This window comes from Lepisosteus platostomus, chromosome 11 (assembly GCF_059453375.1).
Source record: "Lepisosteus platostomus isolate fLepPlt1 chromosome 11, fLepPlt1.hap1, whole genome shotgun sequence".
Taxonomy (NCBI): Eukaryota; Metazoa; Chordata; class Actinopteri; order Semionotiformes; family Lepisosteidae; genus Lepisosteus; species Lepisosteus platostomus.
This window is the reverse complement of record NC_142621.1, coordinates 13,869,940-13,895,874: the sequence shown is the minus strand read 5'-3', so window position 1 is coordinate 13,895,874 and position 25,935 is coordinate 13,869,940. Positions and strand designations below refer to the sequence as shown.

Genomic DNA, 25,935 nt, shown 5'->3' with positions numbered 1-25,935 from the left:
CATTTCTCTGCAGAACTGCAGCTGAACTGAACACACTTATTTCTTATTATTGGAAGAACTACAGCTGAACAATGCAGGTTACTCAGTGTTAACCTTGAGAAGGTTGGCGGTGAAGGCACTTCCAGAAGATTACACAGCAAAAAAAGCATGTTATGCTATTTTATGAAAATGTATAAAACTTCAAACATGATAGAAGAGGTGACAATAGAGCATAATTCATATTCCATATAAGAACCGTTGGAAAAATGAGTTCCATCTACAGTAGGCGCTCCTCTGACTGCACATTTGCAGTGGATTACAAATATATAATCATGAAAGAAATTCTTTATGATAGCAAATGAGCTTATTCATAAGTTCCCATACCCAATCAAAATCTGATCTTCCTGAGTTTTGAAATTGACTGTGAGACCAATTGAAATATATATGTATCATATCTTAAAATGGAGGAACCGGACATTCAATTAAAAGATACTTGAAAAATTGAACTTTCACAGGTTTTTCACAAATAAACTTCTGAGGTGCATGGATGCAAATTCATTCCGTCTCTCACCGATGGGAAAAAGCCTATACTCACAGGCACAAGATGACTTTACAGACTCTTAAAATGCATGGTTGCTTCATTGTAACGTCTTCATACCATACACAAAACATGGATATTATTTGCTTCAGGTACAGTAGGCCCCCTTTACAAAGTTCAGAACCACAGCAAGATAACTTAAGGAATAATGGAGCAGGACAGAGTTTCTTCTCCTACTTGACCTGGCAAGGTAGCCACTGGAGAGCATTCAAATAAAGGACCCAGACATATCAGTTCATATTTGCATCCACGCAGTGGAAGAGTTGGACACTGCCATTTCCAAGCTATCATTGAATTTCTTCACAAGTGGAACCACTTAGGACTCATTCACTAAAGGTTTTTAAAAGTAGACATGAGACTTGTTAGTACTATTTGGCAACATGCGTACTCTAGCAATAAGTAAGGTGGTATTCACTAAGGTGAATGTGCCTTATTAAGATGCTCCTTATTAAGATGCCTTATTAAGATAGAAATCTGTAGCATAGCAGCACACATATTATGGTAAAGTGGAGGTTTTCTTAGCTGCTAAAGCTGGCCTTATCTTCAGGTGCACTTTATGAGAAGGTGCAACTTGAGAACGTGATATATAGATATCACTGACTGTAAAGGAAGTAGCATAGGAAACATCTGAAGAAAGAGCATTTTGCAAAATAAGCAATTTGATGTGAAAGACTCGAACATGAATGTGCCGTGAAATATGTGATTCATGATTGTCCCATGGGAAAACAGTAAATTGAAATACTTTTAATAGAAATAAAGTTGCTTAAAATATACATTTTTGTAAAACTTTGAAAATTTAGATTCTGAGTAGAGAAGCCTGAAATTATAAATTTCAGAAGAAAAAAATGTGTGTTGACCTCTGCACATTATCTGGGCCAAATTTTGTTTTAATTTCATTGACTTTTCATTCTATTTTCAAAACTGTTTCTAAAGCCAGGCAAATTTGCTTTGGCGAAGCATACAAAGTATACTTTATGTGGCTTCATTGAACAACGCTTTTTTAGGTTTTCTGAGTATGAAAATAACGAAAGGCAAAAGATTTCCCTGAATAACATTCTAGCACAATTAAAATAATGACCCTTTTTAATCCAATTTTATTTTTTTCTAACAAGACAAAATGGATATGGAGGCTTTTGAAGGTAAGGCTGTGGCATAAGAAATAATGCATAATAGAAGGTTATCAACGTACTGTAATTAATGCGAACCGATGAGTGTGCCTGTTTTTCTAGATGTCTGTAGAATTTGCAGAGCTTGTCAGCTGTCTTTTTAATACAGAGGAGAGCTCATTTAATCCAGGTTTTTATTTCACATTTTCGTCATCATTTATTTTCACAAGCTCCCACGAAAGGCAAATATCAGAGCCCCAAAACGGAAACGTAATGCTCATTTATCGCAATTTTAAAAAATTAAAAATAAATCTGAAATTAAAAGTACCCTGTGAACACATCAAGATCCTTTTAACTGTACTGAGTTTGAATTGGGTATAGGAGAAGCCCTCAATATTTTAAAGAATTTAGTGGAGCTCCTTGTGTCTCGTGTTTGGTAATTTGTGTTGTAACGCATACGGCCGACATTACAGGTTGTGCGAGCCGGCTTACCAGCGCGGTGACATCACTGCCCTTCCCTGTGAATAGCAGGGACCGCGGCTGCCAGGCTGAAGGGAGATTTCCCTTTAGCTCAACTGGCTGGGTCCCTGTTGAGTGAAGCCGGAGGCCCGGGTTCAAGTCTCCCTCGGTGGGGGGGGCCGACATGAGGCAGCAGCAGCGAGGGTGCATAACCACATGAACCCGAGAGCTCTACAGTATAAATGGCAGTCCACTGTTTACTAGTACTAGAATCCTGGGTAGCGTAGTCTTAGTTTCAAACTTGTCCTTTCTGGTTTCATAAAACAAGTCACAACCTTGTCTAATTGACAATTTTAAACTGGGCTTTGAAATGTCCAGTTTAAGAAGCATTTCCCCGTGTTTGCCAGATCCCAGCAGGGCCCAGTCTGGGGCAGAGGACCGCACCGCTCTGGCGAAGGAGGACAGCGAGCCTTCTGATGACGAGCTGCTGTCCCTCTCCAGCCAGCAGAGCAATGCCAGCAACGAGAAACCCGGGGCGCAGAGGCAGCAGGGCACGCCCAGGAGCAGCAAAAAACAGGAGGCCCAGCTCCCGGCACCAGCACCTCCTGCTGAGGATGTGGACCTCCTGGGTCTGGACGGGAGTCCCGGAGACCAGGTCTTCTCCGCGGCTCCTGCCACAAACACCGACCTGCTGAGCGACCTGTTCGGAGACGGCCCCCCCCAGGGCAGACAGCCTGACAGCAGGCCTGCTTCCGCACCATCCACCCCCCGCAAACCAGCGGTGTCTCCGTCTCCATCTCCATCCCCTCGCCCGAAAGAAGGTACTGGCCTTCTCACTCACATCCATCAGTTTTTTTTCTGTTAGCTGGGAATAAACAACATTTTAGAAAACACAAAGTTGCATTCTTGTACTTTAAAATGACCAGGGTAATTTCTTATGCTCTGTCTTAGATTTAGATTTCCTTCCATATCTGGTATAAAATATTTACCGGTTGCAATTGGACTTCATTCATTGTATTAAATGTTATCTATTGATCTGTCTTCACGATGAAGCTATGCACAATATTTAGTGACTGGTTTGCTTTAGCTGCATCTGTATTAAAAGTAACGAGGGCTTATTTGTTGTAACAGGTTTTGATCCATTTGGATCCAGTCCTAAACCTCAGGGCCAGGAGTTTTTGGGATCATTCTTAGCTACAGGTAATACAGGGCAGATTGACCCTTTTCTGCATGTGACTCGGTCCCAATCCCCTACTTCACAGAGCACAGGCAGTGACCCCTTTCACATGGGTAAGGCTTGCACTTCTGTACTGAACACGTCTTATTCTGTCATACTGTATGTGTATTATGCTCAGGATCCCATGACAAACACTAGAAATGTTGTGTACATCTCTGTGTAACAGGCTATGAATACATGTACAGAGTCTGATTGCTGTCAGCATTCTAGAAACTGATTATAATCCTCTTTTCTAGGTTCTTTTAACTCGCAGTAATTAAGTAGCAAATCATACAAATTGCCCATTTTAGTTTGTAGAGACTGCCTTGTCACGGGGTGATGTACAGTAGTTCCATTTTCTGTTTTTTTTTTAATCCTAGACTTCAAGTTAAGATGTTTCTTGTTTACTTTTAGCCAGTGCTGTTTATTAGTTAAAATACTTATCTAACCCACTGTTTCTCCCTCTCGAAGGCCCCACTGTTCTCAACGCTGTTTATCGTGCTGACTGTGCGTTGCTTTTTCCCTGTAGGAAGAACCTCTCCAGTCCCTCCCACTACCCCTACAGTCAACATACAGCAGCAGAACCTGATGGGAGGATGGGAGTGGAAAAAGCCTTCTGCATCAGGTAATAATTGCAGGCTTTTCTCCAGATTCTTTCAGGTCTAGTACCACAAATTGTCTTGCTAGGAGGCCCACATGGGCTGGAGATAGATCTCCTTATTACTTAATTGTGTATTCATTGTGTATTCTTTGCTAAAACCACAGATGTGTCATTTAATTTGTTACTGTAATAAATGTTGTGCCACTTCTTTGTTGACACGCTTCCATTTAACTTTTTTTCGCCCATATGTTTTGCTCATGGAGGCTTTGGGATGGGAAGTAAGTCAGCGAGCACAAGTCCTACTGGCTCTGTCCACAGTACTCCCACACATCAGCCAAAACCTAACACTTTGGACCCCTTTGCTGACCTTGGGAATCTTGGCGCTAATTTAGGAGGTAAGGCTTTCCTCGGTTCAATGCCACTGGAATGTCCATCACATGGGCGTGGTTAAAATGTTATGTTATGTTATGTCTCCAGGTTTTTTCTTTCTTTGCACAGGAAGAAATCTTGCTTCCAACTTTTCCGATTTATGAACTTGTTTCTTTCTGTAGTCAGAATTTTCAGTCTGCTTTTGACATGCTGTAATTGATGAACAATCTCTTTCTTAGTAACTCTACTGGCACTGATTTTTACAAACTCCTTGTAAATCCTCAGTAATCACCCAACAGGTGGCTCCGGGTTTTCCAGCAAGCCCACAACACCAACTGGCAGTGGGGGCATCTTTCCTCCAATGGGCTCTCCCCAGAAACCCTCCCCCCAGCACACTGCGACAGGTTCCTGGCAGCAAAACACCGGCTACACCTGGCAGCAGGGGGGGTCGTCATGGCAACCTCAGCAGGGAAAGCCTGCCCCACCGCCCATGCCCCACTCCTCCCCCCAGAACAGGCCTAACTATAATGTCAGCTTCGCCAGCATGAGCAGTGCTCCCAATACCAGTGGGAAACAGACTGCCAACTTCGGTGAGTCCGTGACAGGGTAACTGTATTCGCCTGGCTATCAAATTCACAAGGACACAACAGCTCATATCAGGTGTTCCTCTCACACCAGATGTGCTCCAGCAATTGAAAAGAAGTATTTCTTAATCCTCTTGGTCTATAACAATGAGAGCCTGTTGTTGAAATTGTCTGCCTTAAATTGGCAGAAACTTAATAGCAGCTACCGAGCTGCACAAGTTAATTACTGCATTAAGCAATCTTGCATTGCTGGAGAGTTTTAAAGCATAAGTGTACCTTGTTTTTAGATTATGGGCAAAAAGTAAAAACCTCCAAAAACTGTGAATTGACTCATGAACAAATACGGCAATAAATTCAATAGGAATAAGGCAGTAAACGAAATTAATGTGGGCTATATTTTAAAAATATTTTTTAAATTGTATTTGCTCAGGGACCAAACCAAAAGTGACAGACGCTAACTTTGATGACTTACTGTCTGGACAAGGCTTCTCAGCGAGCAAGGAAAAGAAGGGTCCAAAGACAATAGCAGAAATGAGAAAGGAAGAGATGGCCAAGGAAATGGACCCTGAGAAGCTAAAGGTAAGAGATTAAAAAATTGGAAGATGTGGGGTGACAAGATGGCTTAGTGGTTAGCACTACTGCCTTGCAGTGCTGAGGCCCTGGGCTCAAATTCTGGGATGCTGTCTGAGTGGAGTTAGTATCCCTGTGTTCTCCTGGGTTTCCTCCTGGTGCTCCAGTTTCCACCCACAATCCAAATACAGGTAGGTCAGTTGGCTTCTGGGAAAATTGGCTGTCGTGTGAGTGTCTATGTGTGTCAGTGAGATGACCCATCCTTGCCGTGCACTGTTGTTTGCTGGGACAAGGCCCCCCGACCCTGTATTGGATAAGGAGGTTATAAAGTAAATGGATGAATTAGAAGATGTCAGACAGTAGCAGGTGGGAGACAATTGTCAGAAACCAAGAGTGGTCAGAAACGGCAGCCCAAATTCAGCCCCAGTTCTTTTCTGCGTCTTGTTTAGATTCTGGAGTGGATTGAAGGGAAGGAGCGGAACATCCGCGCCTTGCTCTCCACAATGCACACGGTCCTGTGGGAGGGAGAGACCAAGTGGAAGCCTATAAGCATGGCTGACCTGGTGACCCCGGAACAGGTCAAAAAGGTCTATCGCAGAGCTGTGCTCGTGGTTCATCCAGATAAGGTAAGTCTCTCGGTAGACTGCAGAGAAACAAATTCCCTTGCAGCGAACACTGTATTCTGGATTTCAAATGCTTGCCGTGCAGGAAAGTCCTTTTTTCACTGTTTTTCCAAACTTTTCTGAGGCATGAAGGGATGGGTTACTGGATTTTTTCTGAAAAACTTTAAGTAAAAAGAAAATGACAGATACTGCACATACACAACATTAGGGCTGATTATGGGGAAAATATTCAATTTTTTATGTCCTGAAAGTGCCCATTTATTACCCCTACAGCTTTTACTAACCTAAAGCAACAATAAACATCTTTACTATAACTTACTGATGGATCACTACATGTATACCTTTTGTATTTTTAAAGATTTTGCTTAGTTTTTATCTTTTTGCTCTAAAGGATTCTTTTCATACCATAAATTATAATAATAGGAAAAAGTATAAGCTTAATGGAGAATGATGTGGTTTTTACATCATCTCAACCCTCTGGAGAACAATCTTGTAAATTTACAATGCCCTAACAGTGGTGTGGTCAAGACAGAAACCTGGTCTTGTAGTGAAAGCTGTTTCAAAGCACAAGTACAGTACATTATACAGGAAATCAGCAATAAGGGGTATAAATCGTATAACTCTTCTGTAATGCAGACATCATGCAGTTTTTTTTAATAGTGTAAATGTTTTAAACCTGAGCCAAAATATGTACTAAATACTGAAATTGTTCCTCTTACTCTTGTTTTAAGGCAACTGGGCAACCCTACGAACAGTATGCCAAGATGATTTTTATGGAATTGAATGACGCTTGGTCAGAATTTGAAAGCCAAGGACAAAAGCCACTTTACTGAAATGCAAGGAAGTTCAAACCCCCCTAATCAGTAATGCGTCCTTCAGATCTGTGCTGTGATTCTTTTTTGTTATTATTAATGTCACTGTTGCATTGGTTCTTTTCCAATAGAGACTTCAATATACAGGTTAACTGTTTAGATGTGAACATCAGACTCACCTATGTAACTGGTGTGTGCTGTCAAATGGGAGAAATTAAAGTCTTGTACGGAATGTGTTGGGCTGAAGCATGACTTGAGACTTCAGAAAAGCAAGGGAGGTCCAGAATTGATGAGATATGCACCCAACAGAGACAAAAAGTTACTCTTTTTTCATAACCTTCCACGTCATAATGTACAGTAATATACAATGCTGGTTCAGTTATAAACAAAGTTTCAGAGAATTGCCTTGGAAGGTAGTAGAACTACCTTTCAGCATGTAGCTAATGGTGCTAATGAGATGTTTATATGGCAAACAGCTTCCACTGTATGTTTGCATTCACTGTAGAACAAGCCTCAAGGCATTTACTGTACCTTGTTACATCCTGTTACAGTGCAGTATAGAAATATCTCTAAATGGAACATTTGTTTTTCAATAACAAAATATACAACATATGTGACAATATATGACAAGATCTGGCATTCTGAGTCAGCTTTGTCTCTCAGAGATACTGTAGCAGTGTTGCAGATTTCTCATCCCAGCTGGACCACTCTAGTTTTTTAGAACGCTATCTAATTGACATTAATATACAGCATTCCGTTTTAATATGAATTCTAAATCAACATCGATTGAGATGTTCTGCATTAATATGAAACCCTTCAGGAAAAATAAAATAAAAAAGTATTTGTAACTTCCAAAAGAAATGTATCAAACATACAGTAGGATCCAAGTTGTGTCAATGGGATTTATTTGACCAAAATGTGGTTTGAGTAACCCTTTTTTAAAACCTCCTGTAAGAAGATTTGTGGACAAATTATCTCTAGTCTTCTCTGGTTATTACTGCTAAGATCATTTTCCTCACTAAGTTCATTATTGACAGGTATCATTCTCTGACATTACTAAGAATTGCATGTCTTTGATTTGTATACATGTTTATGTAAATGGTTTACAGTATCTATTGTTAAACTCAATTTATGAGCTTATTGTTGATGGGTGTGAGATACAGAGTCTATGCAAAAAGAGGTGTATTCAAGGTGTTATTATTTGTTTTTAAACAAATGTTAATATAGCCTTGTTTAAGTGTTTAAAACTGACAAATTAATTTTCCACTGGGTCACCATGAAAATACTCTCTGAAGCATCTCACATGGTTAATTGAAGGCTGGCTTCATTGAAGTGCTATTCACCGTACTTGATTCATGTTCCTGGTTATTAAATAGCCAACCTGGTGTAAAAATTTAGTTACACCTTCTTAGAAGATTGTATTTAATGTTGCAGTATAATATAAATGAAAGAGACTGCCTGATCATTTTTCATAATATGAATACTGCAGAATTAATTAAATATTGATAATATTTTAGTTATGACCTGCAAATTCCATTTATAAGAGATGAATGGAATAACAATAGTGTGTTAATAACTTTGTAAGAACTACATCCTACTAATAATTAATTGTATGGTTGTTAAAAAATTCACCTATCTGAACACTTCAATAATGATTACCTTAGTGTTCATAAAATTGTTTACTGTGGAAACACATAGTACTGTGTCATTTGCAGCCTCTAAACTAAAGTGTTACCAAAATGTTTGCTAGAATTTTTTTTCCTCAAGGAAACGTTTAAGCATTTTAAGTAGTAGCATTGTATGTAAGTAGTGTTTTAGGATATGGTATTCTGTGTTTTGTGTTTGTTAAATGACTTTGTTGTTTGTCATACACTGATGGGCCAGAATTTCAGCAGGGAAGGCAGCTGAATGCCCACCAAAGAATAATAGGACACAAAAATCATACGGAAATTGGAATTGTCTGTTAAAAATAAAAATATAGCTTGTGTTGGTTGTGGCCAGTATATTGTATGTTAGAACTAATGTAGCCCATGTGTTACACAACATAAAATTGTCACCTTTACTTATTTCAAACAGTATTTATTACAAAGAAATTATTTCAATTTTTCACCATAGAAGAATCTGAGACTAAAATGAACTGACCATCATACTCATGTGAGGAGCCTTAGAACAACAAAGAAACAATCTTTTCATAGAGCCAAAACAAGGCTTTTCTAAATAAGCAAATTAACAATTTGTCGTGCTGCATACCAAATACAAACTACTAATGACATACTGTATGAATAATGTGCTGCAGATCAATAATGGAACTTTTAGTAAGACTTTGGGAGTTATGGTAACTCTTGTACTTTTTTTGTATTTATTCTTTGACCCAGTGGTCTTCCTTTTATGAGATACGTTTGGTGATACATGTCTTCAGTCTTTTTCTGTAGAATAATGTCAGCATTCCATAAGTTTAAAGCATTCATCTCCTCTCTCAAAGGAACAAAAGACAAGCGATTGTTCTGAAAAGCAGGTAACTCACCTGCCCATTGAATTGCGCTTAATTGATTTTTATCTGGAATATATTGAAGGAGCAGTAATTTATCAAAAGACTCTCAAGGATGTTTCATAGGAGGCATATTTCCTTTCTAACAGTTTTAATGTGAGGAATAAAAACACCATATGAAATTGTGATTTTTGGAAAGAATTATTTCTGATTTTCTACTCTTAATATGTTAGTTTTCTGCACACTTAAGTTTAGGGAAGTGTGTTGTTTGTTATAGATTTTTTGAAGTTGGCAGAGACAGCAGGTTTCTTTTACTTCCAAGTCTCTCTTGCAACCCTTAGCTACCCTGTACTTATCCTAGATTTTGTGCAAATCTGGTCATCATTGTGACTGTGACACCAGTAAAGGATTTGCAGATGTATTTTTCTGAAAATTAAAACAAGGGAAAATCTTGTTTTCTTTTTCTGTAATACTGTATATGAACAAATAGGTCACTGATCTACTGGGGGTGAAAAGCACTGTGTAAGTGTAAGGAAATATTCTGTGTTCTTTGAACTCAAGCTATGATTGATTTAAGTCTGAGAATTTACTTACTAATGTATTTTTCTTTTCAAAGATAACTTTATAGTATTTGTGGACAGATTTTATTTTAAAAAGCACATTTGAGTTTAATTTCTGGGTGATATTTGTAGCATAATGCATTAACAAAGCTTAGATTATTTAGCTTCTGTTTTTTTAAGAACAAGTGTGATCTTCCATTTTTCTGTAACTATAAAAAACAAGCTTAATTTTCACCAGAAGTCTCCATCTTCTGGGCTGTTTTCACCTGTTGTGCTGGATTCCATGAAGTATATCTGAGCGTCCGTGATACATAAATTGACAGGTTATATCTAGTGTATTTTGGAAGCCCTAACACTTTTTGTTAGATGGTTTATTTCTGCTTTTTTTTGAAAATCCAGAAATTACAATAAAATAACTTTGAGTGTGTATCTAGACTTGAAATTCATTTAATTACACAAGATGCTATAGATTCATCAGATGCTATAGACCCAGCAGTGATTTTTTAAATTGAATTTATGACATGAAGTATTAAGGATAATTTACTAATTGCAAATTATTGGCTCTAAATTAACCATGCAATTCACAACTGCACACTTCTTTAAAATTAATTTGTATATGCAACACCCAGAATTATCACAGACACAAATAGAGTTATTGGATATCCTTTACACACAGTAATTTGCTACTGTGTTGGTACTGTACATTAGTTTTTCATTAGGAATACATGCTTGGTTTATAATGAAGAACATGTACCTTAATTCTTGCACACTCTTCCACTTGAAATGGGCTGTTTAATTGCTGTTAGTGATTAATGTTTAATAAATGCCAAACAGGAGTAAAAATGCCACAATGTTATGCGCACACAGGTGTCTCCTTCATTGTATACTAAGATGTACTAAGAAATTTGTATTAACAAATTATACTGTATATATCCCATAACCTGGTGTAATTTATACAGTGCACAGAATATCACAGTGACCAGACTTGTGGTAAAAAAATGTACATTTGAGTACATTTGCAAGATAACCCCCTGCTTACTGAGATGTGTCTATTTTGAGATGTGCAATGTTCAGGCTAACCTTGACATATTGGCTGTATGCTGTCAAAAAAAAATACTTGAGAAAAGGTGGTGAGTTTTGATACAACATGTGTTTGCTTGTCTGCTGTAAAAGTATTACTGAAATGTGGATTATGTTACTGTGACTTGTTGGTTCCGTTACCCATACCAGCCTGTATATATGATGTGCAATGCACAAATAAAAAAACAACAAAAATATTTTCAGTCTGTTATCTCTTTTCAGACAGGTAGTCTAAAATGCTTTCCTTTATATAAATATATTGAGGAGACATTTTGTTTTCCAAAATCCTAATTATACAAAAAGTTCTTAGCCACCTGATCTCTACACATCTCAGAGGCTAAGCCAGACTGGGTCTGGTCAGCACAGCACTGGGACTACCTTCAGTGTGTTGGTGGACCAGTAGGTGGTGCTCTTTCATCTGAACCAGAATTGCCAAATGGTACAGTCTTCAGCACATGGCGTTAAACTGAGGTGCTGACCACTTGGTTATTAAAGAGGTCAGGTAAAAGAAGGGGTGATAGCCCCAATGTTTCTCTCTGGTTTCATCAGTCTAGTTCAATCCTTAAATAAATTGGTAAAGTAATTTCTCTTCCTGATCTGCTGTGAGGTTGTTTGCCTTTCATTACAGAGGTGGGTACCTTCTTATGTGTGAAGTGCTTTGGAATTTTTGGGGACGAAAATATCATGCAAACGCAAGCAAACCATTATCATCATTTTATAGTACTGTATGTACTTTGGTGAAAATGGTTAGTTTTAAATCTTACTGTCATATCAGGATTTATCTTAATCCAAGGGACTCCAACTCTGGAGATTTCCAGAGTTAATCTGTTGGTAGGTGTTTCTCTGTCAGGAGAATCCGTTACCCCTGACAAATACTCCATATTTCCTCTGGGTAACTGCATAATTTAATACATCTAAGCTGGCTTTGAGATGTTTTACTGGCAGTTTTATATTTAATTTAATTAAAGGTTTTGAGTAATCAACTGTAAAAGACCTTAGGAAATAAACATATTCTGGATAATTTAGAACATAATTTGGTTGTATAACTGACTACTCAGGCTGGAATAAAGAACAGAAAACACTGGACCCTCCAGCAATTGAGTTTGACACACTAATTACTCCATGTCTTTAGAACTTCACTTACAATTAATAATGATCATTTTCTTAAAATGTGCCGATATTAATTAGCTTTTTCCATTTTCCTGACGGTTTAAGTAAATAAGGCTAGCAAAGTTACAGAGGATGTGATCATATGAGGCAAAGAGCCATCTGTAGTTAATTTTATGCACTTTATATGACAGTTCAGCAATTTTTAATTGATCAGATCCGGAGGAGAAAAACGATTGTTCTGTATCTTTACAAAAGTCATCTGACCGTAGTAATACTGCAATAAGATTTCACATGGCACGACTCTTCTATTTTATACAGCTTTAAGCTTCTGAGACATTCCTTACATTTATTCTTCAGCTGCGTTATCTTCCTGACACTGACCCGGAGTTCCCCTTTTTCGGTTTTCTAAAGGTAGGCAGAAACCAGTGTTTATTGTCTAAGTATAAAAGCAATGACATATATCCTGATGGGTATATAGGGACATTGTAATATGAAAATGTCTGTAAATTCTTGAAATTAACCCAGTACATTTTTGGTTTTGAATAAAATACGCTTGAGCTACCCAAACAGCACAGTACCTTTCGGGATGTTTCGTGTATTTTCGTCAGGAAACTCGCCGTACTGATAGACCCAAGTAGTCGAACACAGACAAGCCGATGGTTTGAGGAAACGGGAAGTGATCTTGCATATTAAAAAACAAAGGGAGAAAACTGCAGCTAATTTGAAGAACATGGCCGGGATTAAAGGTATTTTCCTTTGATATTATTTACATTTAATAATAGTTATAATTATTTATGACACCGCCATTCATACGCTCTTTCTTAAAACAGACTATGCTCACACAAAGTTGTATTTTTTTAGGTGACCAGTTAATAAACATGTATTGCCACCGAGAATAAAACGTAGTTATAGTGACAAATTGTGTTGCGAACTCTACAACAGTTTCCTGTGATTACATATGCAGAGCAAATGGGTTTTGGACGCGTTTCAAAGCTGATAAGCCTTTTAATTTTCTTTTTATTTCATTGCGCATTACCTTCATATGACAAAACACGACTAAATTACCTTCATAGATAAAAATGCATGAAATCTCACAAACGAGAGGAAGGCAACTGGCCCATCAGCACGTTTGGTATTCAGCAGTTGATCTAAAGCTCCCATCCAACTTGTTCTTAAAGAACCTGAAGTATTGGCTTCCAAAACATGGCTTGGCAGGTTGGTTCCCACTTGCACAAAGTAGAAATGCCTTCTACTCTTGGTTTTCAATGATTTTATAAGTCGTTTTCTAAGTCATTTAGTGTTTCACTGTTCATTCTGAATAAATCCGATGACTTGACTTTGTCAATGCCTTTGAAACGTAATATGATCAAAATAGATCATCTATTAAAGAATGAAATAGGTCAAATAAATAACTAATAAACCACATCTTACTTTCAAGGTGAAATATTTTAAGAACTCAGTACCCCCCCCAAATAATGGACGCTAATGTCAGTTGCTTTGGCAGTTCACCAACATTTAGAGTTAAGCAAATCAAAACCTATTTGTTCATTATGAACCATCTTTATTTTGGTAAGAGCAGGGGAAGAACCCTTTCCCTCTTGATGGAATCATTGTTTAACTTGCTGCACATTGCGTCCTGATAAGCACCACTCTGTTTTTACATTTGTTGCTTGATCGTGTACCTCCTTTCTAAAAGTGATTAAGACTTTTGCTTGCAAAATAAGGAAAGGAGGCCTCTCAGCAGTAGAAGTAATAGGTGCATATCTGAGGCTTGACAAAAAAACTATGGCAATATATAAAGAATATGGCAATATGACCACCTTTTTTGTTCACAGATGAAGAACCTTCAGGATTGGGACAGGCATTATTATTAAAAAGCTATTTGTATATCACTATGCATATATTTTGTTCTTTTTCATATGTTAACAATCTTTTCAGTACAAATTTTGATAACTGCCATCTCTGTCCAGCACACCAAGTGAGTATAGATAAGATCACTTTATTGGTTATATACAATTTCTTGTAATAGGAATTAGTCTTTTCGCATACGCCAACTTCCTCTCCACGAGACACACAGAGAAGCTTGGGGTCAGAGCAAAGGGTCATCCATTTATATGGCACCCCTGGAGCAGTTGGGGTTAAGAGCCTTGCTCAGGGACCCAACAGAGTAGGATTACTCTGCTGGGTGAGGGATACTATCCAGCAAATGTACAGCCATAGGCTCAGATCCTTAGCCACAGAGCCACCGCACTGCCCTGTAAGAAGTAAACGTTACCGTCTGTTCTCCTTCCATTTCGGTCTGGGGCCCATTGTTGAGGCATAGAGGCTGTGCTCCTTCAGATCTAGACTTGATACCATTGCTGTGTTTATGTATTGTAACATGACAGGCACTTATGGGTAAAATAGGCTGTTTTTCTGATTATTGTTTCTCATGGTTTATGTGCTTAAACTGCTTCTATATAATCCACTTTTGTACACATGTACGTTTTCCTCCAGTATTGAGGTCTTTGGAAAGACTCTACTTGCTGTCCTAACTTCATTGTTTATGTGCTCAGTAAGATTTCTTCTTATCTGGAGCAATAAAGCAAAATTTTCTCCGTTGGGATAGAAAACATACCTTACACTGTTGAGGGAATGAGGAAGTCCCTGTGGGAAATGATTTGGTTTAGCCTAATCTTGGAAAAAATAAAATACGGTGTATAATGTGTATATATAATCTGTTATTTGCTTGTTTAGCTTGGAATTTATTCACTTATCACATTTGCCATCTTGTCTGCCTTCCAACTCAGGTTTTAATAAACTGTAGTATCTCAGGAAGGAGAGAGTTGGCAGTTCTCCTACTCAACTGTAAAGGGTCCTGTAAGAATATTCCATTTTTATTTATCTTGAGACCAAAAGATTCTATACGTATGTACAGATTTAGCTTAATATTAGTTTACACAATTGGTTAAGTGTAGTGTAAATCCTCATTAAAAAAATCCACAAAACATCTGTGTGGCGGTGATTAAAAAGGTATTAGTATTTTAATCATCTCTTATTGTAGCTTCATGATGATTCTTAGCCATTTAACTTAACAGAGTTTGAATACATCTTTATATATTTATTACATTATTTTTAATGGGACCAGTTCACCACTTTTACAGGAGAGATGTAAAAAAGATTCTTGATCTCTTTTGCTTGTATTTATTATTGACAATTACTGGTTGTTTCACTAGGTGGCAGCACTAGTCATTCAAAAGCTAATCCATTGCTTCTGTATTCAACGTCTTAAACACTGTAGTGACTATAGTGATTGTAAAGAATTTGTAGCAATTGCGTTTTATCTTCCCACTTTTGGAACTGCTTGTATTTATAGACCAGACAGAAATGTGGCTCCACCTCTCTCTACCCTTGACAGGTATAAATATATGACACAAAATGGGGTCTTGCCATAATCAAGACGGTGGGCTGACCCACATAGTCACAAACCATTTTAAAACATTTGTCTGAATAGCAGTTTTCATCAACAGCAGTTTGTTTTTCTTTCTTAAACCTGCAAATCTATGATAATTGTAATGCTCACTAGCAGTGCGTTTTGAGAAATGCAACCTAGTATGAAAACTGCTTTTGCCAATTAGTTGCAAAACTTGTATAATATGTATAATCCTAGTACTAACTAGATGGTGTATATATGTGAAAATGGGATTCCTGAGTAAACCAATGTGGCAGCTTGATTGCTACCTCTTTTAATTCCTTCTTGAGGCTGATATGTACTGTATAATAGAGTTCTTTAATCTGTCTTTCAGCTTTAGTGGGGCTGTCCTTCAGTGGTGCGATTGGCCTAACGTTCCTCATGCTGGGATGTGCCTTGGAAGAGTATGGGTATGTGTACAGCCTTTTCTTAAGTGAACCTGTAAGGGAAGAGTTGTGCAAGATGATCAGTACACATTCCTTCTTAGTTTGACATAACCTGGATGTTCTCACCATTGTAAAATACAGTCTTCAAGTTTCCCAGCAGCACTGCAACCTTCATTTGATGATGATGAGTCACTAAGCTCTGTTAACCTGTTTAACATCATGGCATCATGTCATCAACTTTGTACTGTTGGGGATGAGTATAACCAGTTTCTCATTATATAATGCAATTAAATGATTTTAATCCCCATTAAAGAGACTGAGATAACTACAGCTCTGTAGCCACAAAATAGACCTAGTCACAATGAGGCATGACTGAGGTTAGGACTAGCAGCCATGTCAAAACAGGGATAAAAGCAATTTGTTCACTAATGTATTCCTTCTTGTTTCTTTACTTCTTTTGCAGAGTGTACTGGCCTCTGTTTGTCTTGATGTTTTATGCTGTGTCACCTATTCCTCACTTCATTGCTAAAAGAGTGAGTGATGACACGGATGCAGCCAGCAATGCGTGTCGAGAGCTGGCATATTTCTTCACTACGGGGATTGTGGTCTCAGCATTCGGTCTCCCAATTATCCTTGCTCGGGTTGAACTGGTGAGTGCCTTTCTCTGAAAACACTGAATTTTGAATTCCAAGATCTGCCTCCATTGTGTCTTACACTTTGAGATGGAATGCAGATTTTCACATTATTTCAACAGCATCTCAATTCATAAAAAGCGACAAAGGAGGCATTTGTAGATCGCTTATATTTAGATTTGATAAGTATAATCTATATGAAATTTAGAGTTATGTTTTTCATTTCAGAAATATCTGCAATCCATCTCATCTCTAATTCTGAGTACTCTTGATTTAAAAATTCTAACCCTGGAAGCGATTGTAACCAATTAAGGCACAGGAACTGGGGAAGTGACAGTAAATTAATATTAATTATGACATGGACAGTACATTAGCCACCTTATTATATATTTTATATATATATATTATATATAAAAGTGTTGAGAAAAACAGTAGACTCTGAACGACGCATTTTAAGCTGCTTCCTTTTACTGCTATTCACTGACACCTGTGATTTTTGACGGAAGGCATCAGGATGTAACAGACTTTTCTTCAAAGGCATGATGTCACAAAGCCTGCATCACGCTCACAATTTAAGTAAACCAAGTGGCTTAAGTAATGCAGTGGATGTCTGCATTCCTGGAGTAAAGATGATTTGGAGCTGAACGCTTGACTTTGGGCAGATCTCCAGAATGAAAACTCTGGGGAGATGTGTAGAAGTCTTTATAGAAATATAAAAACTTGCCTGAGGGTTCACTTACAAAACAAATTAGATTACAGATGGATAAAGTAATAAATACATGTATGCACTAGCACATTTGCCATAGAACACCACCAAATGTTTGTTTTGGAGGTGCATGAAGACATATTTAACTTGTACAAAAAAGTTATTTTTGTATGTGCCGATGTGAAGAGAGATATAAAGGAAAAACAATAGTAATAAGAAACTAATGTAATTTCCTTGCTTTAAAAAATAAATTTAAAGACTAAATTTTAAACCCAAGGTTCTTTCAAAATCCTCAAGTAGCCTTGAAGTTTTATTTGTATGAGAATCAAAGGGAATATAATTTCACAGACCTTCTTGCTTCTGATGGTTTTTTTTGTAGTGGCTTTGGTGGTCAGACCTAATCTTATTCTCTGTACTACACCGACAATTTCTTCTTTTAGATTAATTGTTTATGTTTTCAATAATCATTAGGTCTAAGTAAATTTTTCTGTATCTCTTGACTGTAAACTTTTAATTCTTGTGTTTTTGTGATATATCCTCAACACAATCACCCATCATTAACTGAAAAATGTTCAAGATAGTTGTAGAAGTATGACAAAACCCATGGTGTGAATCTTCTCTTGGTATTGTTATTTTTTCAGTTATACCAATATTTCAGCATTATGTTATATATTACATATTTAATATTACAGAATATACTGTATTATTTATATCTGTATACCATGAAAAAAAGGAAACATTATTTATAACTGCAACAACTTCATGAGCCAAAGGACACTTTTTGTAGTAGGTGTATGGATATTTTAATGAACAGTCAGATGTAAGTCACTTGTCTTATTAACACGACAAGGTTAATCAACATGGGATCTACTGTAAAAGTCACAGGCTAGTAGCACTTACCACTGTTAGAATACCACATATAAGCTTTGTCACAAGTCATACCATCTTATCCAGAAGTGCTGGGGTTAAGTCTGGCAAGCAGCGAATCTGTAGCATATCTGTCACATTCCCATTTTGTAACAATGCGTTTTTTACATGAGCAGCACAGGAATGTGCTTTTCCTGTTAGAATGTGTTCACGTCAGAATGAGAACACAGGAAGGACAGTAAGTGAGGGCACATGGCATGACCAATGTAGGTCCATGTAGTAAGGTTGCCATTAAGGATGGGGTTTTGAAGCCAATACACAGTTGTCTAGGCTGTCACACTTGGACAACCCCATTGGTTTGTTTTTTGTCCACAGCAGTTGTGTCTTTCTGCATGTGCTCAATATACACTCACTGATACATTGCTTGATTCATTGCTAAAGAGATTTGGCTTCTTTGCTGTTGAGTCTACCCGAGGTGACTTACATCAGCCTTTGATATAAGCTATTGTTCTCTTGATAAGTGGTGTTATTACCTGCCTGTTTCTCAAGCTTCTTGATCTAGGCTTTGCATTCAACAGGTAAAATTACCTGATGATGAAACAAAATGATTTTTAAACGAAAACATTTAATCAGTGTCCGATATTTGTGTACTTTGTTTTTCTAAATGCATTCATTTATAAAGTAATACATTTGTTTTGATGCTCGGTATTGGTATATCCATAAAACACCCATGCTTACAAATTACTTTAAATGGTAGCAGAGACCAGATATTCTTTATTTTACTAAGATTTCACTCCTCCCCATGTGGTAATTAACAGAATAAGAAAATGGTGTATAGAATAAATTTATCAAAAATCATTCAGCCAGTTTGTTTGAAGTTCAAGGTAATTGCCGCAGGAATGAGCATCTAGCTTGTACAGTGGAATCACAGTGGAAATGCAACTGCTGTTTTCCATATCAGGAAAGCACCATTGCAACATAGGTTGTGAAACGTTTTATGGTCTTGAGGGCTTAGGCAGACTGATGGTTATTAATATTTTTGCCAGTGTGCTTGTTTGTTTTCTGACCGTTGAGATGTTATTGTGCTTTGTGTTCCAGATCAAGTGGGGCGCTTGCGGACTGGTAATGGCAGGCAACACAGTGATTTTCCTCACAATCCTGGGCTTCTTTTTAGTGTTTGGCGGCAGTGATGACTTCAGCTGGGAGCAGTGGTAGCTGTCCTGTTTAGACTTATTGTCTAAACTTATTGATATGCTTATTCACAACAAACAAATTTTGCTTAACTGCTATTTTAGGTATTGTATAGGAAAGAAGGAACTGAAAACTAAACACTAAGACATTAACTGCAATCTCACTAACACTATTAATTTGGCATTATTTTATAAATGCTGTGAGAGCCTTAGTATCAGGTATTCATATTTTTGTATGCCTGCAACTCACTCAGGCATGCTGGGAATCCCTTTTATTACAGGAACCCAGTGTTCCCATTTCTATTTATATTATTATTTCCAGGTTTACCATCCATTTTCAATAATGTTTGACAAAGATTCTGTGGTATACTAATCAGACTGTTTACAGGCTCTTAATTCTGTATGCCTCACACATTTGTCCCATAAAAATGTACATTTTATAACAATTGTATTTTTTACCACATCACTTGTAACAGACAAGTGAAGAAATGGTCATACACATGTGATTTTGAATGATATAAATTCAGTTTTGTTTCCCATAAGTGAACTTCTAAACAGTAATGTATTCTGTATTTTAAGGAGACATCATATCATATAGTGGTTGGGTAAAATCCAGTTGATTGTAATGGAAGAAAATGCACTATGTACAGTACATTAACACTTGTAAAATTTTTAGGAAGCGTATAGTTTTATATTGTAAAACACTGATTATGACACTATATTAAAGGTGAAATGCTTAATATCGGTTGTGACACAACTGGGCTAAAAAAGGTAGTGATTCATACTATAAATATTTACGAGCCTGTAAATCTAGGATGTTCACAAGGTACTTTACAAGGGGTTTCATTTTGAAAGTGACAGAAGGCAGGTTTTTGAAGAAAACACTACAAGTCTACAACCAATTTTAGATGTGTATCATAAAAGGCTTACAACATTTTGCTTACATTTGTTCATTTTGACCATGTATGTGACTTCTCAAAGGTTATTGGAGTTAAATTCAGCATGTGTGTATACATATCTTTTGCATACAAGATGTTATATACCATTATACTTTAATTTGAGCATCATGCCAGCATTGATAAATACACTGTTTTTATTACATTAATGGCCTCAATGCTGTTGTGTTCCAAAGCCTGTATTTTTTTAACAGTAACCATATTAGTATATTAATTCCAAATTACTGATAGAATTGTCCTGCAGTACCCATGTTTTGAGTATTTTTGTATTTCCAACTGTGGTGGACAATGCCAAAGATAATGTTTTAATGTTTGTTGGTTTAACACTATAAGACTACATTCCTTTACCAAAGGTAGTACTCAGTTATGTATTTAGAGGCTCTAGTGTTATGTATGTGTGGTATAATACACGCTTAGAAAACAGAAAGCAGTAAGCCAAAGTTTTTTTTTCTGTTTTATATTGTGAAGCTCAAATGTATTCTTGGCTGTTATGAAGTGCCTTTTCCATTAATGGTGATTTTTTGTTCCTGTGTGTTGCACTAGGTAATTTGTATTACAATGCTGAATAGTAAACACAAAAACCTCTTCAAGTGCTCTTATCTGAATTATAATAAGATGTAATTAAAAACACCAGCTAATCTTATATTCTTGTTGGTTTCTTGGGATGGTAGGGGAAGTTTTGTATTTGAAGAAAATACTTTTATTACTTTTTGAACTGTTTTGTGCCTAACAGTATATAGAAGTTTCTGTACATGACAATATAGACACCATTGATACAACCTAATGCTAACTGGCAAAAATAATTTTGGCCTTCAAGCTTTGTATAACCTATTTTTGACTATCGGTCATTAAAGCACCTACAAATCTGTGTGAAGTTATTGAAGTGTTGTCTTGTGTATTTATTCAGAGCAGTTGATTGGCTTTCTGTTTTTCATGCATGTTCAGCAATATGTAAAAATGTCCGCTGCCATCTGAAACACAAAAGATACATTAAGCTTCTTGGCTTAGAACATTCCATTCTTTTGAAGTTATTATTGTCAGGTTGATCAAGTTTCCTTCAGAACTGACTTTAGTTTCATCTGCTTTTTGGAATTATTTTTATCCTGCTACACATCTTAGATTAATGAAGTTAATTGTTTTTATGTAACTTCTTTAAAATTACATGTAATTGCTTCCTTTGCTGCCTTCTAATGGCAAAAGCCAAAGAATAATTGTTGATCTTGCACTCATCTAAATCCAGGTACATGCATTCGGCTGAGTCAAAAATAGATATGCAGTGCAGTTGGTATACAGGAATCATATCCATGGCACAGTACAGGATCTGTGAATTACCACTTCAGCTTCTGAAACATAAGATCTTTATAGGAGGTTTCATTTTTTTTTCCTTCTCAGACTTTATGGTCTTGTTCTGCACCTGTGCTTTTCCCTGTATGAGCACAACTCCCAGTGAGTAATTGAACTTGAACTTGAACTTGAACTTGAACTTTATTGCCATATGTAACCGGTACTGGTACAATGGAATTCTTACTTACAGAAAGTCTCTCGATTATAAAACAAGTGTAAAAAACAAAACAAAGTGCAAACAGTGCATCAAGACAATGTACAAACAAACAATAGACAATGTGCAAGTAAACATGCAGACAGTTTGACTGTAAACAATACAGACGTGTAAACAATGACTGGAGACGTACAATTAATAAATTACAATGAGGTAGATGGTGATGGTGCATTACTGTTACTATAGTACTATATATTCACCAAGGCCATATTCACAGTTCTTCTGTTGCTCTTGGTAACAATGTACACATTCGCTATAAAAAAATACTTTTTTGGCATAGAGCCTTTTTGCTTTTGTTAATTCTGGCAAGCTGTTCTTTTCATAGCAACCTGATGGTTTTGAGTCCAATTTTTTTTTGCTTTTAGTTCAGATTTTTATTGATTTTGATTTTTTAACACTGCCTCAGTGGTTATGCTTACTGCCTGTACCTTGATGTTATAAAAACCTTTTTTGAAGCTAGGAAAGGACACTGATGACTACCGATGAGATGATAATGGGTCAAGCTTGCATCAGACCTGCTGGCTGGGTGGTGGGTAAAGTGCTCTCTCTCTCGAGGTCCTGCATCTTTCTGCCTCTTCCGGATGTGCAAGACGAGAAATCATTACATGTGGGTGGTTCTGAAAGGAAACATGGATTCATTGATTCTTTTTTTTTACCAGATCAGACATGCGGTGTTCCCAACAGGTCTTTCTTTTCATAACACCCCTGTACTACTACAGTAGATGTTTGGACCTAACCTAGGTTGTTTTGCTTACAGACTGGTATTTCCTTTCCGGGTAAGGATAAGGCTTTTCATTGGGTTGAACACATGTAATGTTGTGTTTTCTGTCAGCCTGGATTAATAGGGGAATGAGCGTTCCTTTTCTAGTGCAGAGGGGCATCAGGCAGGGCTAAAAGTCATTGTAGGACTGCCATTCCAAACTTTCCTAGACCGTCTGTCTGCTTTTTGGTGTATGATGATGATCTCGTGGTTATACTTTGGGGAAACATCATGTCACAGCATGCTTTTCTCGTGGACTTTCAGACTTTGTCTTTGGCATAAGTGAGCACATAGCCAAGTGGGACTGGGAGACAAAAGTGCCCGGATCTTGCTGGATAAGCACAGTTGTATCAGAGTGGATCTGAAGTAGGTTCTTCCAAGCCTATGTGGGAAACAAAAAGAAAAACTCAAAAGAGATCCTACAGGGGGTGGGGGTGCCTACTGGACCAATGATGCAGGCTGTTCCTGCAGCTGTCTTAAATTGTAGTTTATGAAGGTGGCTTCAACATTATGACATCAGCTGGTATGCTGAGATATGCTACCAGAAGAGTGGGACAGTTGTTGCAGACATTCAGGTTGGACGTTTGCTAGCATGGGCTAAACGTGTTATGGAGAAGAACAAGGGGAAGGCATGGAGGGAAGGCTCACTGCCTGCCTTCTAAGAGTTTCTTTACTTTTGGCCTGTTGCAAGGATACTCTATCTCGATATTACTCCAGTTCTGCAGGATAAACACAGGGTAGACCTGTCAGCACAGTCCTTGTTTCATCATATGGATGGAATCCTGGCATTTTCTGAAGGCTCAGGGAGAACTGGGACCACACACTCTGCCATAGCTCCTGAAGGAGCTCCTGATATATAATCCCAGTAGAGACATGGAGCTGCCCCCCCCCTGGTTTCTGTAGTGAACTGATCCATGTCTGGATCACTCAGCTGCTTTATCTGCTGGATGTGTGTCAGGGTACTGGGCCAAGACTGGGATGGTTGAGAGCTGGTGTGAGGCTGCATTGCATATCACTATGTGGAAAGACACCTGAGCCATCTGCAGTCTTCTGTGCCTCTGAAGGGACTGCCCCCTTCCTGATGTACTGCCTCCCTCGCCTAGCTAGCTCGTGTTCGCTGACACAGCCTATTTCTAGTCCCTCATGGCTTTTGCTGGATCTTCAAGGATGGAAGGAAAGGCTCCTGACCACTCTCGAGGGAAAGGGTCCTGTGCTGGGCGTGTATCCAAGTCTGGCATCAGGCACAGCTCTCATCTCTCCCAAGACTACTAATTTGAAGATGATGTACAGCTGATACAGGCTCCCACTCAGATGGCAACCTGCAGCGGTGGGTTCTACACACTACCCTTGCTGTAGGTTCTTTTACAAATCTAAAAGTTCACCTTATGTGACTGATGCCCGACCTTCCCGCCCACAGAGAGAAACTCTTTCTGTGCTTCAGCACATAGTCTTAATTGACGCTCCTTTTAAGTCTTTCAAGACATCTTTTAACTGCTGTTTTTTCCAATCGCCGGTTAGTTAAGTTTGTTGGAACTGTAATCCTGTCTTCATGGCCTGATGAAGTGCAAAGGCCATGAGACGGGAGGCGAGGTGCTGAAACAGGTGGTTTTTCAGGCAAACAAAGCCAAAAGTAAAACACTGTCCGTAAACAGCGCAGGTTTAACAGGCGAGGGTCGAAGACGGTGATTCACAGGGAAACACAGAGGGAAATCTAAAAGAGTTGTCTGAGAAACAAGCCGAGTTCAAATTACAAAGATAGTCTAAAAAGCATGGCCAGGCAAGCCACGTCAAAGACAGAAAAATCCAGCAAAAATTGAGGGAGAATCCGAGAGTGAGATCCAAAAAACGAAGCAGGAAGAATCGCTAGAAAATGAAAGGCACAACTCTGTGAGAGAACGAGGAATACTGTCATCATAAGGCTTAAATATCCACTGGTGGACAAGGTAAGTAAGTGTTTTAATTGCACTCCGGTGGTATAGACCTCCGTCCTGATCTATGGTAACTGATGGATTAACGGGCTAAGTTGGTAGCAGTTTGGACAGAAAGGTGCTTTGGGTGCTCACACCGGCGGTTTCACGATTATGTGCATGACATTACCCATACAATTTGGAAAAAGCCAATTGTATGTTTTTCACATCTCGGCTTACAGCTGTGAATTTCACAGATGTACTCAGACGTGTAGACAGATTCCTCTGATTGCTAACCTTCGAGCCTCTTAATACTGTACATCATAGGCGCCTGGCCACCTAACTGCACCTCACCCTCCACAGCGCTCAGTCAAGTGTGAGTCAACACCTGGGCAAGCAAGTTTAATATTTGAGCCCCTGATCATTGATCTTTTAACCTTGCTTTTAAATCTACGTTTTCCGTTATTGGGGTGAGGTTGACCATTCAGCAAACTGGGGCAAAGCAAGAGCTGGAAAAGTAGACTGACTAGTTAAGGAAGTGTAGAAACATGTTGTGAAAAAAGTGAAAATCTAAGTAAAAATGTTGTAGTTTTGGGTTCTTGTGGAAAGGTAGAGTCAAAATAGAAGACATCTGTTGTGTCCACAATGAAAATTAAAAAAAGAGAAACAAGTACATTGTGGCAATTATGTTTTTGTTTTGTTTTGCAGTCAGTTGAAATAAAGTGCAATTAAATGTTTCTGTATCTTTCTCAGGCAAAGCACTATGAGTGGGAAGTGAGCGCCACAATAAGCTAATTGCCTAACGGTCCGTGCACTGAGAGCACAACAATGTAACTAATTCTCGTTCTAGTCAGTAAGCCAATTAATCTGTGTGAGAGCGACACACTCCAGCTGTCCAGCTGCACCTAATTTATAACAGGGTATTACAGGGAAGATGTGAGAGTTGGTTATTATCCGTTCATCACTTTTCTTCCATCTCCATCCAATTAAGGGTTGTGGGGGAGGCGAAGCCTTTCCGGGCAAGCAACAGGCACACAAGATGGGGTACACCCTAGACGGGACGCCAGTCCATTGCAAGATAGACACAAACATAGACACACAGACAGCAGAGCCTATTTTCCCAGAAGCCAATTAAACTGCCAGTTTGTTTTTGGACTATGAGAGAAAACTAGAGCACCTGGAGGAAACCCAGGCCAACACCGGGACACCATACTATCTCCACACAGATAGTACCTCAGGTCCCGAATTGAACCCAGGGGTCTAGCACAACAAGGCAGCAATGCCAGCCACTGTGCCACGGTGCTGCCTGATTTGGTTGTTGTAAAAAAAATATTTTTCTTTGCATTGCTTGAAAAGAACAAGTTGTC

General features: G+C 38.2%; 2 protein-coding genes across 11 annotated transcripts in view; both read left to right on the top strand.

The window, feature by feature from the left end:
* Positions 1 to 11,242, top strand: part of dnajc6 (DnaJ (Hsp40) homolog, subfamily C, member 6) — a 33,503-nt gene extending 22,261 nt beyond the window's left edge. For 6 of the 10 annotated variants that reach the window (XM_088598574.1, XM_088598572.1, XM_088598575.1 and 3 more), the window contains 9 exons: positions 1,690 to 1,716; positions 2,550 to 2,963; positions 3,274 to 3,432; positions 3,888 to 3,983; positions 4,223 to 4,354; positions 4,628 to 4,918; positions 5,343 to 5,491; positions 5,932 to 6,108; positions 6,837 to 11,242. In XM_088598574.1, the coding sequence (XP_088454700.1) occupies positions 1,690 to 1,716; positions 2,550 to 2,963; positions 3,274 to 3,432; positions 3,888 to 3,983; positions 4,223 to 4,354; positions 4,628 to 4,918; positions 5,343 to 5,491; positions 5,932 to 6,108; positions 6,837 to 6,938 (1,547 nt within the window). In that variant the 3' untranslated portion in view covers positions 6,939 to 11,242. The remainder of the gene's footprint in view (positions 1 to 1,689; positions 1,717 to 2,549; positions 2,964 to 3,273; positions 3,433 to 3,887; positions 3,984 to 4,222; positions 4,355 to 4,627; positions 4,919 to 5,342; positions 5,492 to 5,931; positions 6,109 to 6,836) is intronic. The other 4 variants (XM_088598570.1, XM_088598576.1, XM_088598569.1 and 1 more) reach the window with 4 other exon arrangements.
* A 1,503-nt stretch (positions 11,243 to 12,745) lies between these two features.
* LOC148652041 (leptin receptor gene-related protein) lies at positions 12,746 to 21,221 on the top strand. Its single transcript, XM_088598564.1, has 4 exons — positions 12,746 to 12,901; positions 15,941 to 16,016; positions 16,456 to 16,642; positions 19,296 to 21,221. The coding sequence occupies exons 1-4, from the start codon at positions 12,886 to 12,888 to the stop codon at positions 19,410 to 19,412; spliced, it is 396 nt and encodes a 131-aa protein (XP_088454690.1). The 5' UTR covers positions 12,746 to 12,885; the 3' UTR covers positions 19,413 to 21,221.
* The last annotated feature ends 4,714 nt before the right edge of the window (positions 21,222 to 25,935 follow it).

Bases quoted from the DNA above. Each gene is read 5' to 3' on its own strand.
- LOC148652041 (XM_088598564.1), top strand. The intron at 16,017-16,455 runs GTATGTGTACAG...CTTCTTTTGCAG, and splicing joins TGTGCCTTGGAAGAGTATGG to AGTGTACTGGCCTCTGTTTG. The intron at 16,643-19,295 runs GTGAGTGCCTTT...TTTGTGTTCCAG, and splicing joins TCCTTGCTCGGGTTGAACTG to ATCAAGTGGGGCGCTTGCGG.